A 17,663-nucleotide genomic window follows, 5' to 3' on the forward strand; every position below is an offset into this window, starting at 1 on the left:
ATCGGCTAAAGCTGAAAAGGCTATGAACACCACATATGTAATAGACAAAATCACGACCGAGTGCCAGCAAGGCCAGGTCGTTACATTATTAATACGTCCAAACAACAGGAACGGATGCTCACTGTTGCTGGGACCGATGAGGCAAATGCAACTACAAATCCATGTCCGATGAAGGCTGGAATACATGACTGGGCACCGACGAGGCAAAAGTCATCCCCTTCATTGTGACACTTGTTCTATACACTGACATAATAATAATGTACCGTGACCGGACTGGTGAAGCAAAACCGCCCGTTTTATCGTACTCAATATTAAATCTGCACCAACATCAACCTTCGATGAGCAAATTATTTTGAAGACGACGATCACAAGCGCAGCTTAGTTAGAGGCGTTCCATAGGCTCGTACTATGGATGTAATTAACCGGTAGTCTCATTGCTAGGCACCGGAAATCAGCGGACTGCACACAATCTCTAGTCAGCATACCTTTCTATTAAACATTCATGTTAATGAATCATGATTAATAAAATACAAATTTCCTTATTTTCCATGTGTTCGTTGTTTTGTTTTCATCGAACAAAATGGCACGCCCAAAAGATACATGCCATTGCGACTTGTTTATCTCCATAATCCTTTGGAAGGAAGAAATAGTTTGCGTTACACAATTACGGTACATGACAGTTACACAATTGCGGTACATGACAGTGACATTTCAGTGGTGAAATGAGATAAGTCTGTGACACTAATGGTTTGAGTATCTTATGGATTCTTGCCTACGAATACATATGAGAGATGTTTAATGCTATGGAAATATGGTCCGTGACAAATGTTGTTGTCTGGGGGAGTATGTATTGTGTGTTGATTGTCATTTGGGAGACATTGGAGTGTCTTAGAGTATACCAAGGGTATTAGCTCGGTGATGATCACTTATACCTGTTCCTAAGGTCCTATCATATATGTCTTTATTGACTGACACCACAAATACATGTGGGCTACCTCACCGACTCTAGAGGTGAGGTGAGGTGAGTAGAAATTTAAGTTGAGTGATAATCTAGAGTATTGATCACCTAGTCTCTCCTGAGGTTTGCCTGGTTCAAGGAGAGAGCATCCTAGAAAACAGGATCACATGGATTGTTTAGTCCATAGTGTTGTACTCTTTTTCCCTTGAGTAAGGCCCTGTTTCTTTCAGCTTGGGATTATTATAATCCAGATTATTGCGAGTAAGCTGAAAGAAACATACAACTTATTGAAGTAGCTTATTATAATCTAGAGCCCAGCTTATTATAATCTGATAAGCTCATTTAGGTGAGCTTTTTTCAGATTATTGGGTGAAAAATTACCCACCATACCACCCCACTCCCTCTTTAGACTTACAAACCCAATAATCTAGGCTCTAATAATATAGGAAAGAAACAACTAACTGCTTATTCTACTACAGATTATAACAATCTAGCTTATAGTAATCTAACTCAATAATCTAGATTATAATAATCTCAAGCTGAAAGAAACAGGGCCTAAGTGCATCTGTTGTTCCTTACATAAGATTATTTTAACGAGACAACAACGTGCAAAGCATGAGCGATAACTATTTACTCTTTCTCCTAGCTTTTTTTTTTCCACTAGGATTTGGTAAGAGTTTTGATGAGGCATAGGTTAGTCGCGGATAGGCACAAGGGGGAGTGTTGTGAAACAAATCTCTAGCAGATAGATTTCTTGTGAGCCAGTCCGAACCGGAGTAGAGAAAAGATTTATCTCCTTCTAAGACCCCTATATATACAGTGATAGTGTGAGACATCTAAGAGAAACTCTAATAGTACCGGTGACAGTTTACTCCAAAAATACCATGTCAGTGAGATCATAATAGTAAACTAGTACATGGTACATGCATGGGTTCTTTAGGCCATTCATAGTGGGTCCAATTGGCATTCAGCCTTGCCACCAAAATGGGAATATTCGCTGCCACTTCACCCATCTGCACAGCCTCCCTAAGGGCATTAGCAATGCGTCACAAAAAATGCTGAACCTCAGGTGCCATGTAGACTTAGGACACATATTCCACAATGCAATAGAGCCTAAAAACCTAAGTTTATAAAATGGAAGACACAACTTGAGACTTTTCGGCCCACAGTGCGTGACCCAGGCGAATCTATGGCCTCGTAGCCCAAATTTGTGCAGAGGCATGAAATTCCCGTCATACCCCCGCATGATGCCCCTTCTGGACGGATCGTCTTCTCCAATCCTCCCAATGGAGGCGCAGGAGGTGGTCGTGGTGCCAGATTCGGCTCCACCGCCGGCTCCAGCAACCCCGCCGGCAGCAGGACCACGGGCGGCGGCAGCGCTGTCGCCGGCAGCAGCTCTACTGGCGGAGCCAGCGCCAGCTGCTCCAGCGCCTCCGCCAGCAGCAGCAGTACTGGCGGATCCACGGCCGGCTGCTCCAGCGCCTCCGCCGGCGTGCAGCAACACTGGCAGCGGTAGCGCCTCCACTGGCAGCTGCAGCAAGGGCGACTGAGGTGGGTTCTTAGTGAATAATAGTGCTAGTTTTGGCTGCAAGTTCTTGGTGAATCTAGCTGTTGATTTCTGAGATGGTTGGCAATATTGTGAATCTTTGATGTGCCAATGAATTCTGAGGAGTCTTATCATGTCTTGCTCTGTTCATTAGAATGTATGTGTTTTTTAGCGTGGAGGATGATGGCTTGGCAGTATAGTTTCAGTTCTCTGAAAATCAATTCGCTGTACAGAATGCAGGGTACTCCAACTTCAGCCTTGACTTTTTATATTCAGATTTATAATTTCAAATACTAGTATATTTATATATTGAAAGTTAAATAATGATGTTCCTCTGATGTTTGATGGTTCAGAGTTTCTATGATTCTTGGACAGTTCAGTGTGAAGTCTGATTCTTTTTCAGCTCAGTGTGAGAACATGGTATATATCCCTGATTCTTGGACACATGATTTCTGGGTTTAGGATTTGACATCAACCTACCTCGGTCCACAGCGACGGCGACGGCCGCGGCTGTGCCTGCTCCTGCTCCCGGCGTCGGTCCACGGGCGACGGCGCGGCCGCGGCTGTGCCTGCTGCTGTTTCCAGCGTCGTTCCCCCGGTGGCCCGGTGCCACTGCAGGCGAGAAGAGGCAAAGCGCGGGAAGAGGAGAATCACGCGCGCGCGAGGGCGATTTGGGGATAGAGGGAGAGAAATCGCTGCGGGAAGAACGGGGCGGCGAAGCCACAGCTCCACAATGCGCCCGCGCGGCATATCCCCACGCCAACCCGTCTCGATTCGGCCGAAGAACGGGTGCCCAACTTGGGTCACGCGCGCCTGATTTTTGTGGGCCCGTTGTGTAACGTGGCAGCGAATTTGGGCTGCTCACCTACGTGGACTGCTCGGGCTGAATGCAAGCGAACCGCATTGTGAATGGCCTAAGACCGTGTAGCCAAAGTTGGCTCCGAGTTCCTCATCAGTTTGCAGCAGGTGGGACCCATACTCGAGCTCCGTGCCAAGGAAAGGGAGGAGAGAGACCGGTCAGGGGAGGGGTGCTGCTGGTCGTCGGAGCCGGAGAAGCTCGACGCCGGACCGCGCCGCCCGATTCTTCGCTGCGGCAACCGGAGGAGGCCAGATCTGGCCGCCCCGCCGCCTGCCGCTGCTAGGCGAAGGAGAAGAGAAGACGATGGCGCTGCTCGACCCGCCTCCGGCGCCTCCGCCGCTCGACCCGCCTCTGACAGTGTAGAGCATCGCATCGCTAGAGAGGGCGTGAGAGGGCGGGGGAGGGAAAGGAGCTCCTCGACCGCCGCCGATGGAGGAGACCGGACGGGCTGCGCTGCTCGACACCGCCGCCGTCTTCTGCCGCGCCGCTCGACAGTGCCGCAGTCTTCCGCTCGAGGGGCGCCGCTCGATTCACCGCCGCCGGAGGAGGAGGAGGGGAGGCACGGCACCAGGCCCCACCGCCGTCGCCGCTCGCCCCGGCGACCTCTGCTTGAACCGCCGCTCCGCCCGACCTCCGCGACCTCCGTCTCCGCTCGGCTCTCTGCGGTGGCCGGTGAGGAAAGGAAGAGAGGGGAGAGAGAGAAGAGAGGGGAAAAGTAAAAAGAGAAAAGTGTAAAAGTGGTATTAGTGGAACCCACTACAAGCTACTTGTATGTGGTCTTGTGGAGTTTGCACTGTGGAACATTTGGCTAATACCATTTTTGGTCTACGTGGCATGTGAAGAACACCAAAACTTGGTAATGCACTGTGAATAGCCTTAAAATACTAATTTCCTCCTCATAGCACCCTCTCACCTTGATGTGGCTGACAGTGGATTGCTCAGCCCGTCTTGGTTTGTGTGTAGCGCTGCTGCTTATTTAGGTGGTGTTTGGATCAGGGACTAAACTTTAGTCCCTGTCACGTCGGATGTTTGGACAGTAATTTGAAATATTAAACATAGACTACTTACAAAACTAATTACATAAATAAATGAGAGCTAATTCGTGACACAATTTTTTTAAGCCTAATTAATCCATAATTAGAGAATTTATATTGTAGCATCACATAGGCTAATCATGGATTAATTAGGCTTAATAGATTCGTCTCGTGAATTAGTCCAGGGTTATGGAATGGGTTTTGTCATTAGTCTACGTTTAATACTTCTAATTAGGGTCCAAACATCTGATGTGATACTAAAAATTTTTTTTAGCCCCATCCAATCACCCGCTTAGTTGCCGGCCAGTCTTATCACTCCTCGTCTCTCACCTCCAGCTCATTGTTAAAACTGACATGGCAGATTTGTAGCTGATTATTGTACCCGCTCTAAGGTTGGCTTGTACTCGAGATCATATATATAATAAAGAGAAAGCTCAAACCTACATCTTTAACAATTGTTTACTTTTGCAATATTCTTAAGGGCAAAGAAAAGGACACGAATGTTCTACACGTTCTCATGCCTCTACTGCTACGAAGAGGGACATAGAAGAAAACAGATCCGATGATCCGCTAATAGATACGTTGGTTTACAATAGTCTTGTACATATGAGTGGCATTGGCCAAATCCCGAACATTTGTTAAAGGAATAAGTTCACCGGAGGTCCCTCAACTTAACAGCGAGATTTTTTGAGGTCCCTTAACCACAAAACCAGAAATGTGTACCCCTAAACTCACTCAAACCGTTCACCGGAGGTCCCTAGGCAGTATTTTTGCCCGGTTTTGCTGACGTGGCATCCTAGTCAGAAAAAAAAACACGTGGGGCCCACATGTCAGCTTCACATCTTTTTTCTCCTCTTTTCTTCTCCTTCTCTCCTCTTCTCTTTTCTTTTCTCTCTCTTCTCTTCTCCTTCAGGCTGCGGGCGGAGCAGCCGCGCGCCGTGGCCGCCGTCGTCGGTGGCTCTCCACCGTCGTCGTCGCCGTGGGCGAGGCTACGCTGTGCGGTCGTCCGGCGGCGGAGCGGCGAGCACAGATGTGGGCGGCGCAGCGGAGGGTGAGCGCGGCGGCGGGCCGAGCAGTGGAGCGCAAGCAGGCCGCTGACAGAGTAGCAGAGCTGCGAGCGCGGCGGCCAGCGAGTTTTGGAGGGAGGGGGAGGCGGCCGGCGACCAAGAAACAATCTCTTCCTCTGCCTCTTCCCCTTCTCCCGCCGGTGGTGCCTCTCCTAGCATCGTCGGCCACCCGCGGGGGCACGGCGGTGGTGGCGGCCGAGCACGGGGGAGCTCCTCATCCCATGCACTGTCTTCCGCTTCGCCTAGCTCGCCCTCCGCTGCTTTGCCCACCGCCGCTCCTCCGCCGCGCTCGCCTTCCGCTGCACCCCCCGCATCAGCGCTCCTCCGCTGCACGTAATGGCATATATAGATGTGAGTGTGCTCAGCCATATACACATGCTTGGCTAATATATACGTCTGCATGTTATCGGGCGGCAAACCAACAAGAAGCTAGCTAGGCTGGCCTATAGCTGGTCGTCTCCATGCATGCATATATATGCTCGTACGAAGACGTATGTACATGCGGCTGTCTGTACCCGGCGTATATGCGTATGAGCTACGACGTCAAGTGCTACCGCGACGTCGGCGAAGATGACGAGGGTCACCGCGCCCACGCCGACCACCGTCCACGACGCAGATGGCACGCCGAGCGTGGACACGCTCCTTCTGCAGCTGCGCGAGCTGGGCGTCCGGGAGGACCATGGGATCAGGCCGACGATGCTGCTGCCGCCACCACTGCCACTGCCGCGGCACAGGAGGAACGCGCGAGCGACTGGGGTGCATCGTCAGCTAGCACTTCGAGCCACCTATGCACGGCCACTGCGACGCCTGGCCGATGCCGCCAAACGGCCGCGCCGTGTAGCCTCGCCCACGGCGACGACGATGGTGGAGAGCCGACGACGACGGCGGCCACGACGCGCGGCTGCTCCGCCCGTAGCCTCTGCTCCGCCGCCGGGCTCGCCCGCTGTCCGCTCCACCCACAGCCCGCCACCGCTCTGCTGCTGCGCTCGCCGTCCGCCCGCATCCGCGCTCGGCCATCATGGCTGCGCCCGCCGCCAGCCTGAAGGAGGAGAGAGAGGAGAGAAGAGAAAAGAGAAGAGAAGGAGAAGAAAAGAGAAGAAAAAATATGTGCAGCTGACATGTGGGGCCCACGTACTTTTTTAATTTTTTTGCTGACTAGGATGCCACGTCAGCAAAACCGGGCAAAAATACTGCCGAGGGACCTCCGGTGAACGGTTTGAGTAAGTTTAGGGGTAGACATTTCTGGTTTTGTGGTTAAGGGACCTCAAAAAATCTCGCTGTTAAGTTGAGGGACCTCCAGTGAACTTATTCCTTTGTTAAAATGGACCGAAATTTTCAACTAAATTCCTGGCCCATCAATGGAAAATGGTTGGGATTTGGCCCACACCAAACAAGTGTCACTGGACTAACGGTGGCAGGGTCAAGTGCTCAACACTCTATTCTTGTCGTTACTCCTTTTTTTTTTTCTGAACATTTTGTCGTTACTCCTCCCTCCACTTTCTCGCGGTCTCGTCCAATGACAGGTGGCCCATGGAGCCAGCCAGAGCCAATCACATCCACCCAAACTATCGCCCTCTGTCTCTCTGACTCTCTCCCACTCCACTCCACTCTCCAGAAGTGAAAAAGTCCCTATACTCCCTAGCCTGTCTGCCTGTGTAGACCCCCCCGTGCCCCTGCCACTCCCATCTACCCCCATTTAACAAACCAGAATCCACGCAAGCAGCAGCCGAAGGGATGCTCGCGACGCCCACCCACGCCCCCCACAACCCCGCATCGTCATCACCACCACCACCACCACCACCACTCCTCGCCTCCTCCCACTCCCACTTCCGACTCGCCTCCTCCCACCCCCACCTCTTCCGAGGCAGCCCACGATCGCGCCTCCGTCTCATCCGCGATCCCGGCCGAGCCGATCCTCGCGCAGGCGGCGGCGGGAGGGTGGTGGGGGTGTCGGCGGCGGGGAGGACGGCATCATCCGCCGCGGCGCCGGCGGCGGAGATGGAGTGGGTGCGGGTGCTGGAGGAGGGGGTGTTCCGGTTCGACGCGTCGGGGGCCGCGCGGGCGGCGGCCGCGCCCAGCTTCTCGTTCGCGGAGCCGCGTCGGAGGGAGGCTGCGCGGGAGGGCGCGGATGCCCCCGCCGTCGTGCCGGCGTGCCACGTGGTCGGGGACGCCCAGAAGGTTCTGATTAAGGTACGGGTTTATTCGCTTGGGGGGCAACGCGCGTGGGGTTTGTGAACTTGTGTGTCGCTACTGTACTGTGTCTGTGTGGCGTGGGAATGAGGCGGCGAGGCGAGGTGATTTTTTTTTTTGGATTTTCCTCTCCTGCATCTGCATGAGGAGCTGATCCGCGTGGGGGTGGCGATTTTTCGCTTTATTGTTCTGGAAGAGGGGAACGAGCCAACGGCATTGTTGCGACGATGCAGTCGCATTGTAATTCACGTGCAGCTGGGGACCTGGGGTGACAATCGTATAAAATACAACACGTTTTCTCGTAGCTGTTTTGGGGTAATACATCTTTTGTTTGCAGAATCTTATTGAAATGATATAATACAATGTGATCATCACATTCATAGGATTAAATGCATCCATTTATGGTATGGGATGAATTTGTATGTTTAGCAGTTAAAATTAGTCTTCTGATGTCATTGTCCCGTTCTTTTCTCCAACAAGAGAGAGTTGGTTGAAGATTAAGATTTTCATGTCACGTTTTTCAAACTGCTAAACAATGCGTTTCGTGCAAAAACTTTCTATATGAAAGTTGCTCTAAAATATAATATTAATCTACTTTTCAAGTTTGTAATAATTAATCTTCATCTTCATCTCCATCTTCAGGAGAAAAGAACACCATCCGTACGCATCATGAAACCACATATAAACGCAATATATTAAGTCCCTAATCTGCCTGATATAAGTTGAAACTTTGACATTTACTCCTTTTGATGTACATTCATGCTAGATGGTCTTCTCGATGAAGGATAAAATGGTCCAGAATCCAGATGTTTAATTTAATGTTCCATTGCTTTTTTATGCTCACCAAAATGTTGGAAACATTTAATATTAAGCAATCCATAGCACTAAGTTGACACCCCAATGTCTGTCAAAGAGAGCAAAATCCTATAGTGGTTACTAGTAAAACATGACTTCTGTCTACTTTATACTACATTTGCACAAACCTTCTCCTTGAAAACTACACAAATTGTCCATTAGTAAGATACCGGACAAATTTGCCATGTTTTGGCTTACTTGGCTGTTCACTTGATCCAACAGCTTCCTGCTGGGACGTCTTTCTATGGCACAGGAGAAGCAAGCGGCCCGCTCGAGAGGACTGGGAAAAGAGTACGTTATCTGCTTGAAGAAATTGTTTGTCATTTCTTGTAAATTCTAGTTCTTAGCTGTTTACAAACATTTGATCTCGTGTTATGTTTTCCACTAGGTTTTTACTTGGAACACAGATGCATGGGGTTTTGGGCCAGGAACCACTTCATTATATCAGTCACACCCTTGGGTTTTGGCTGTCCTCCCTGATGGAAAGGCACTAGGTGTCCTTGCTGACACTACACAGCGTTGTGAAGTATGCTGAGTGTATTTCTTTGTAGATTCTGATGGTGATAAATTAACTTAGATGCGTCTTTTAGCTCAGTAATCTTATGTTATCACAGATTGACTTGCGAGAAGTATCTACTATAAAGTTTTCTGCTCCATCTGCTTATCCTATAATTACTTTTGGGCCATTCAATACACCATCAGAAGTTATGACATCCTTGTCCCATGCAATAGGTACTTCTCATAACCAATTTCCTCATGCAGTAATGAACTATATACTTGAAATGCTATAAATCAACAATCTGTTTATATCTCTGCTTTATGTGAGAAATGCTTTCTTGTTTCCATAATGTAAAATTGTGAAGTCAAGTCATATATCCTTGCTCTAGTACAAAGCAGATTTTCTGATGTGAATCACGCAATTCCATTTTGACTAAATTGTTAATAATGCTAATGTTGTATAGTTTTTTCTGAAAAAAAATTACTGTAATTCTTTAGTCAACTGTTCTGGCACTATTAGTTGGCAACGTTCAAGACATCCTGTAGAGTTTGAACTTTTGATCACTTGACCCACTGGAAGATTTCAGTGGCTGATGTAGGGTACAAGGTCTGGATCCTGTTTGAGCCTTATGTCCTCGATGTGTCCCCAAGTTAAATGTTAATAGGTTATTTTATTTTTTTCCCACTAAAAGTTCAAATAAAAATATTCCAATGTAGGAACTGTGTCGATGCCACCAAAGTGGTCGCTTGGCTATCAGCAATGCCGCTGGAGCTATGATTCTTCTGAGAAAGTACTCAAGGTATTGTCTTGCAAGAGTAGGTTTGATTTTCTACATGTACATTTTTCTGATGGAAATGCCAGTGGCAGCAATTCCTACTATTTAATTATGATGAATCAAGTGTATAGTTAGCAGTGTTAACGCTCAGTTCATGACTTTGCAAAGGTTGTTTTTGGTGAGTTGGGCTAGGTTTTGAGCTTCTTGGCCCAACCTTCATGTACGTTAGTTCAGGTGGATTTGGCTAGTTTAGGAAGGATTAGGACAGATAATTGATGGTTAAGGTGTTTTTTACCAAGAGATTAAAATGGGTTAAGTGAGCCAGTTTTGCTTAGAAGCAGTACACTTGATTTGAGTGGGTTTGTTTATTGGGCCTCCTCCTGTAGTATTTGTTCCTTCTTTCAATGTGCATCCTCAGTAGGTATCATGATGTTGCATGTTGAGGTGAAGTCGCCATAGCTGAACTTTTTTGGATTACTTCATTTGTCGCTGGAGGAGCTTGATGGAGAAGTCATCTCACTGAGAAAACTTGTGCCACCGTGGAGATTGAAACATGGAGAGGTTCAGTGCTGAAGCTTGGTGGAATGTGCATAATGTTTCAATAAATACATTTGACGACCTGATTGTCATTTGGGACATGCTCATTAGTCCTTACTGTTGACATCCTTCTATTCTCACTAATTATACTACTTTTATCACCTACACAAGCATGTAGGTAAAATGATTGTTATGTACTGTTATTTTGTCCCTGATATATTTGTTTTATGATTTTATCAAAGCAAGGTGTATTTCTGAAACATTATGATAATGTTTGCAAGTTACCAAAATGGACAAAATTCTATTTATGGACCACAATGTTGCAATTTTTTTTCTCTGCTGTATAGCAAACTACTCATGTGATTGATCTATTTGCCGCTAGCTTACATAAATATCAGTTCAATCCTCATTGCTTTGTCAGAATGCATTTTGAGGCTTGATAATGTTTTACTGATGATATGTTCATGCTGATACATAGTTATTTTTTGCTTCACAGGTTGTTAGAACATTTCGAGAGAAAGGTATTCCTTGTGATGTGGTCTGGATGGATATTGACTATATGGATGGTTTTAGATGCTTCACATTTGATAGTGTAAGTACCTGCATAAGATTTATCTGTGTCCAAAAGACTATATGTAAATATCTTAAAAATCCCAAATAGTGCCAGGTAGTGTTATGGAAAGTGCATTTTTATAGATTTATTTGCACTGTTATTTAGTAGTTTGGCATCTGTTATGTTACAGAGTCGTTTTCCTGATCCAAAATCTATGGTTGATGATCTCCATTCCATCGGTTGCAAAGCAATCTGGATGCTTGACCCTGGGATCAAGAAAGAGGAGGGCTACTTTGTGTATGAAACTGGTTCAGAAAATGAGGTTTGGATTCAAAAGGCGGATGGTAGCCCATTCATAGGTATATACTGATTTAATAAGTTCATTTGTAATCTTCATGAACTTATCAGTATGAGATACCTCATATATTATATGCAGGGGAGGTATGGCCTGGTGATTGTGTTTTCCCTGATTTTACCTGTAAAAGAACTCGCACCTGGTGGGCTAGTTTGGTAAAGGATTTCATCTCCAATGGTGTTGATGGAATATGGAATGATATGAACGAGCCTGCTGTTTTCAAAGTATATGATCTATCATGAGTCACTTATTTGTATGTCATGCAGTTCCATTTCCCTTAGTTACTGTAACTAATGCTGTCAACTTACAGTCTACTACGAAAACAATGCCTGTAAGCAATATCCATAGAGGAGATGATGACATTGGTGGTGTCCAGAATCACTCGTACTATCACAATGTAATTTTTTGCACTATTTGTCAATAAAAGGATATCACTTATGCTTGATGTGCATTTTGTGCTTTAATACTTATAATATTCAGGTATACGGAATGCTAATGGCAAGATCAACTTATGAAGGAATGGCAAAGGCCAATACTGAGAAACGACCATTTGTTCTTACAAGAGCTGGTTTTATAGGAAGCCAGCGCTATGCTGCAACATGGACCGGTGATAATCTGTCAAATTGGGAGCATTTGCACATGAGTGTACCAATGGTTCTTCAGTTGGTAAGTGATATTAATCCCAGTGTACATAATTGTTTCTTCTCAAAGTTGTACCATTTGCCTAGTCTTTTTCCATATTCACTAATTTCTCCCCTGTTGATCTAAAATAATAGAAACCTTACAATCGTTTTCATGAACACTGCACTTCTTAATTCTTATATGTTTGGTGTCAACTAGTTTAGCTTTTGATACTGGGATGTAATCATACCGAATGCAACTTGTGGTCAAAGCAACATTATGTCAATTTTATCATTATTGAGGACAGTTGCCTTTTGTAGTTACTTAAGAATACTAGCTGCACTTTAATAACAATTCTATTTTTCTTGTTTATGTATTACCTGTAAGCAAATACTGTTGAGGGCCATCTTTTCATGGATTAGTTACATGATACATAGTTTATTTAGTGTAGCCTCTATTAAAGATTGTCATTCCAAATTCTGGTTACTTTTACACAAGTCACTCTTATTATATGTAGAAAGTAAATATAGATATATTTTGTGATCTGAATATACTCAAGAGTGCACCTCTACTAGTGTTTCACTCTACTGCAGCCTAATAACATGAGTGTTTATTCAGGGTCTCAGTGGTCAACCATTATCAGGTCCTGATATTGGTGGGTTTGCTGGAAATGCCACTCCAAAACTTTTCGGAAGATGGATGGGTTTGGGTGCTTTATTTCCATTTTCACGTGGTCATACTGAAACTGGAAGCATTGACCATGAGCCATGGTCCTTCGGTGAAGAGGTATTGCTTAATACTCCACCACACGTGGGCATATGTGGGCATGCATGCATGAGAATCATATTTCCCTCCAAGAAGCTTTATCCTCTTTGCTTGTTTCTGCTTTTCTACATTTTACCTTTCCTTATGGTATGAAAAGCTGATAAAAGTTTGGTAGTAAATCAATATCTTTTTGTTTAGTATAGTGTAACAAAAACATTGGTGAGCCTACATGTTCTTGATATCACTGTAGTTTCTTTTCGAATACTTCCTCAATTACACTATGCTAGTGATTTTGCCACACATCATGAATTACAATTTGTTCAATATTTTCTACTCTGTTCACAAATAGATTTCCTAGAATGCACGCAATGGACAAAAGTTTGAAGATTTGACATGTGACAGTTACATTAGTAGGTTCATCATGAAAAAAACTCATACACTACCTCAAAAGTATAACGTCCTAGACTAGAATGCAGGCAGATTGCAGTCAAACCTTGAATTATTAAATCATTAATAGATGAAAAAAATATTAGGATTTAACATTTGAAAATGACAATTGTAGATTTATCATACAAAAACTTTCATATAGTTAGATTTTTAATAGTTTTTATAAATATATAAATAATTAATTAGAAAGAGTAATGATAAGATGTGCATTGGAAAGTTGGAAACTGTGTTGATGTCCAAAACATCAAATAGAAGAGAACGGGGGTAGTAGTTATATATTTTGCAATCTTTTCCAATGTATGATTAAAGAAAGTAATAACCAAACCTGTGAATTGGAGATTGTGTCCATGTCCTAAATGACAAGCAAAAAAGAATGGAGTATGAGCTCTCTTAAAGGTGTTATTGCTGCGCTACCAGTTTACCTTCCTCTCACATACGATATTGTAGTTTCTAACAGTTGATGAATATTGCAGTGCGAGGAAGTTTGCCGTCTTGCATTACTTAGACGGTATCGTCTACTGCCTCATATCTACACTTTGTTTTACCTTTCACATATGAAGGGTACTCCAGTTGCCGCTCCAGTTTTCTTTGCTGGTAATAATCTTTCTAACTTCTATTGTTGTCTAAGTTGTCTGATATGTTCATGGATTGTAGAAGAATGTAGCATTATAAGTTCATGTATTATTTGCGCTGCTAAAATAAGGTCCTGTTTGTAAATTCTCAATAATGGATTGTAGAAGAATGTAGCATTATAAGTTCATGTATTATTTGCGCTGCCAAAATAAGGTCCTGTTTGTAAATTCTCAATAATTAGCGCGATTCCTACTGGGAACCTATAAATTGTCCAACAAAGTATTGGGTACAAAGTATCATTTTCATTTTCCGTTTTTCTTTGCAGATCCACAAGATCCAGAATTAAGGAAAATCGAGACTTCCTTTCTGTTGGGACCACTTTTAGTCTGTGCAAGGTAATAGTTTGAAAATAATGCCCTCACAATATCCAGTTTTTTCTTTGTTTTTGAAAGCCAAGATATGTGTGCATGTCAGTAGGATTGTGCATGAAGTTTCTATATGTGTTGATTTTGCATGCTGGACCAGGAATATAAAGTTCTGTCCTAACCGCCCTGATCTTTTGGCAGCACTGTACCTGATAAAGGAGCTCATGAATGTTCACATAAGTTGCCAAAGGGCAATTGGTTGCCTTTTGATTTCGGAGATTCACACCCTGTAAGTTCATCAGTTAACTCATGCTATGCTATCTTAAATTTTATTTTGAGACTAAATTTTACTAATTAATGAATTGTTATATAGGATCTGCCGGTCCTGTTTTTACAAGGTGGAGCAATACTTCCTATAGGCCGTCCTATTAAGCATGTTGGTGAAGCAAGTTTGGAGGATGATTTATCACTAATTATATCGTTGGATGAAAATGGTATGCCTACACATTCTAATTATTTTTTTTAACATTGCCTTTGTATTTTTTTTCTTTTGTTTTTCACTAATTATATCATTGGTTACATGCTTAATTAAAGCTATCTAAAACCATACCTTCTTCCTTTATGAAGTTCACATCTAATAACTGTTAGTAATATGTAAAGTAAAATGGTTATTATTTGTTTATAATGGATAAGGCAACAGAATTCACACCATAACAGATTAGGCTGCATTCGACTTAGTGAGAAAGAGAAAATTTTCCTCGTTTTCCACACGCTTCTCGAACTACTAAACGGTGCGCTTTTTTTGCAAAAAAATTCTATAGGAAAGTTGCTTTAAAAAATCATATTTATCCACTTATCAAGTTTAAAATAATTGATTCTCAATTAATTATATACTAATGGCTCATCTTGTTTTGCGTATCTCCACCTTCTCTTTTTTCCTCCACTCAAACACACCCTTAACCTATATTTCCCATGGCTTTGTGCATTAGTAAGCCTAAAAATGTTGAAACCATGGAATATCATACTCATAGTCATACCTTGTTTTACAGGTAAAGCTGAAGGTGTTCTCTTCGAAGATGCTGGGGATGGATATGGGTTCACACAGGGGAACTATCTGTTGACATATTATGTTGCTGAGTTCCACTCGTCAGTGGTTTCTGTGAAGGTCTTGAAAACTGAAGGATCTTGGAGGAGACCTAAACGGAACTTAAACATAAGTATATTACTTGGTGGAGGTGCTATGGTATGTGTGCTGCTTTGGGTTCTGTTGTCACATCCAGACATAAATTGATCTTAATTGTTAGGTTTATAATTATTATTTTTGTGAACTTAGATAAGTTCGCGTGGTATTGATGGTGAAGAAGTACATCTGACAATGCCTTCTGATTCTGAAGTATCCAGCTTGGTTGCGACAAGTGAACTTGAGCAAAAGAAACGTTTGGGTACCTGTCCTAGAAATACGAGTCTATGACTCAAACCTGGAAATAACTACTGTTGCTGTGGTTTTAATTATCTGGGTTGCTCTTACATTAGTATTTTGTGATGGTTGTGCAGAGATGATTAAGCCTATACCTGATATGGATGAGCCAGCTGGACAAGAAGGGGCTGAGCTTTCAAAAACACCTGTTGATATGAAGAGTGGGGACTGGATGCTTAAGGTTGTACCATGGATTGGTGGTCGTATTATCTCGATGACACATCTCCCTTCTGGTATGCTTCATCTATGGTTAAAGTATTCTAAATTACTTTTGTGTTCTCATTGTACTATGGTGCATAAAAGATAAGACACTGCCTTTTATTTTATTGATTTGCAAAAAAGGGTAAAATTACAGTTGTCCTTAGATATCATAAATTTTGACTAACATGATGCAGTATTGATTTGGTGTGCTTATATCCTTGTTAATTCTAAATGATTCAATATTTACTTCATATAATTTAATTCTGAAAGAACCAAAAGTTATGACTTACTAGCTCAAGTATATTAATTAAAAATTGCTTTCAAAAGGTCACAGTTTCTCTTTTTGTTGGATTATGCAGATTCCCAGTGGCTTCATAGCAGGATTGAAATCAATGGTTATGAAGAATACAGTGGGACTGAATATAGGTCCGCTGGATGCACTGAAGAATACAATGTCATGAGGTAAGTATTGTAGACTGACTTTTGTCATGTTTGGTATGATGATCAATAGTTTTTTGCTTAGCTCCAATGTTGGCCATTATTAACTACCACGAGAAAAGTTGCTGATATAGTTAACTTGAGCTGGTCCATTGCCTATATATTCTTGTTCAGGAGGTATCTTGAGCAATCAGGGGAGGAGGAATCTGTTTGTTTGGAAGGAGATATTGGTGGTGGCCTACTTCTCCAGCGTCACATATCCATCTTGAAAGATAACCCGAAGATTTTCCAGATTGACTCAAGCATTCAAGCAAGAAATGTTGGAGCTGGTTCTGGTGGGTTTTCAAGGTAAGTGCTTAGTTTCATTAAGAAATCACTTCTATAATCTTATTCAGTCACCACTGTGCAACCCATGTTTGAAAACATAGCGGCACTTGAATGGTCCTATGCACTATTGATTTGGAGATGTTTAAGATCTAAATGTCTTGTCCATTTCAGATCTTGCGCCTGAGTATGCTTACACCTATTATTACAAAATTCTAGCTACACAGCTGATATTATATTTCAGCTAATTTTCAACTGTTGGCCACAGTATTCTCTTTGAAGTGCAAGAATATCTTGACACGTTGAAGTATGTTTTCCTTCTGAAGGTTGGTATGTTTGCGAGTTCATCCAACTTTCACACTTCTACACCCAACAGAAGTGGTTGTGGCTTTTACGGCTATCAATGGTTCAAAGCAAGAGATCTCCCCAGAATCTGGAGAAGTAGTATTAGAGGGAGACATGAGGCCCGACGGTAAATTGTTTCATGTGATGTTGATAATTTTCCGTGCTCATGTACATTTCCATTGATATTTGTTAACTCCATTTTCCATCATTTTGCAAACTCGCAGGGGAGTGGATGCTAGTGGACAACTGCGCAGGACTGAGCTTGGTAAATCGTTTTGATCCCAGTCAGGTTAGCAAATGTTTGGTGCACTGGGGAACCGGTGATGTGAACATGGAGCTTTGGTCGGAGGAAAGACCAGTTTCCAAGGAGACTCCGTTGAGAATATGCCACCAGTACGAGGTGAGACAAACAAACTAGACTGAATAAATGTGCTGCATCGGAGCGGGTCATCTAAACCATAATTTGGAGGTGTTCGCCACGTCCTTGGCTCTAAGAGTGTGGTGCTGCTAAAACTTGTGGGCATTGCTATTAAGGTTGCATTGGTAGGAACTCGCGCTCGTTGCTCGGTTGCATGCTATGCGATAATGAACTAATAATAACTGCTATAGTTCGAGCTAGTCTTTGCAAAAAGGAATAAAGACGAATGTTGCACTTGATTCTGTCTTCGTTAAAGTTCCCTGTGATTATACACTGCCAATTCCGTTCCTGAAAAGGGCGTCTTGACTGACCAGCGAACAGCCACACCGAGTAATAGAAACAATGTAATAAAACGCATCGAGTAATTGAAGGCTGAAGCTCTCTATGTGGTTGTCATATGATATTTTGGCGTGTGAGTACAAAACAGTACGGAGTATTGCAAAGCGAGAAAGTTGGTGAGA

The 17,663-nt window shown here is 43.7% G+C and overlaps 1 protein-coding gene across 1 annotated transcript; it reads left to right on the top strand.

The window, feature by feature from the left end:
- The first annotated feature begins 7,181 nt into the window (after nucleotides 1-7,181).
- LOC127779640 (uncharacterized) lies at nucleotides 7,182-17,441 on the top strand. The gene is made up of 22 exons (XM_052306475.1): nucleotides 7,182-7,654; nucleotides 8,732-8,800; nucleotides 8,898-9,035; nucleotides 9,124-9,241; nucleotides 9,725-9,807; nucleotides 10,817-10,912; nucleotides 11,064-11,232; nucleotides 11,310-11,452; nucleotides 11,539-11,625; nucleotides 11,709-11,894; nucleotides 12,468-12,635; nucleotides 13,535-13,655; nucleotides 13,960-14,029; nucleotides 14,201-14,288; nucleotides 14,373-14,493; nucleotides 15,049-15,242; nucleotides 15,333-15,441; nucleotides 15,554-15,709; nucleotides 16,037-16,139; nucleotides 16,290-16,463; nucleotides 16,766-16,911; nucleotides 17,009-17,441. Exons 1-22 carry the CDS (start codon nucleotides 7,199-7,201, stop codon nucleotides 17,200-17,202), a joined length of 3,189 nt encoding a protein of 1,062 aa, XP_052162435.1. The 5' UTR covers nucleotides 7,182-7,198; the 3' UTR covers nucleotides 17,203-17,441.
- The last annotated feature ends 222 nt before the right edge of the window (nucleotides 17,442-17,663 follow it).

This window comes from Oryza glaberrima, chromosome 7, assembly GCF_000147395.1.
Source record: "Oryza glaberrima chromosome 7, OglaRS2, whole genome shotgun sequence".
Classification (NCBI taxonomy): domain Eukaryota; kingdom Viridiplantae; phylum Streptophyta; class Magnoliopsida; order Poales; family Poaceae; genus Oryza; species Oryza glaberrima.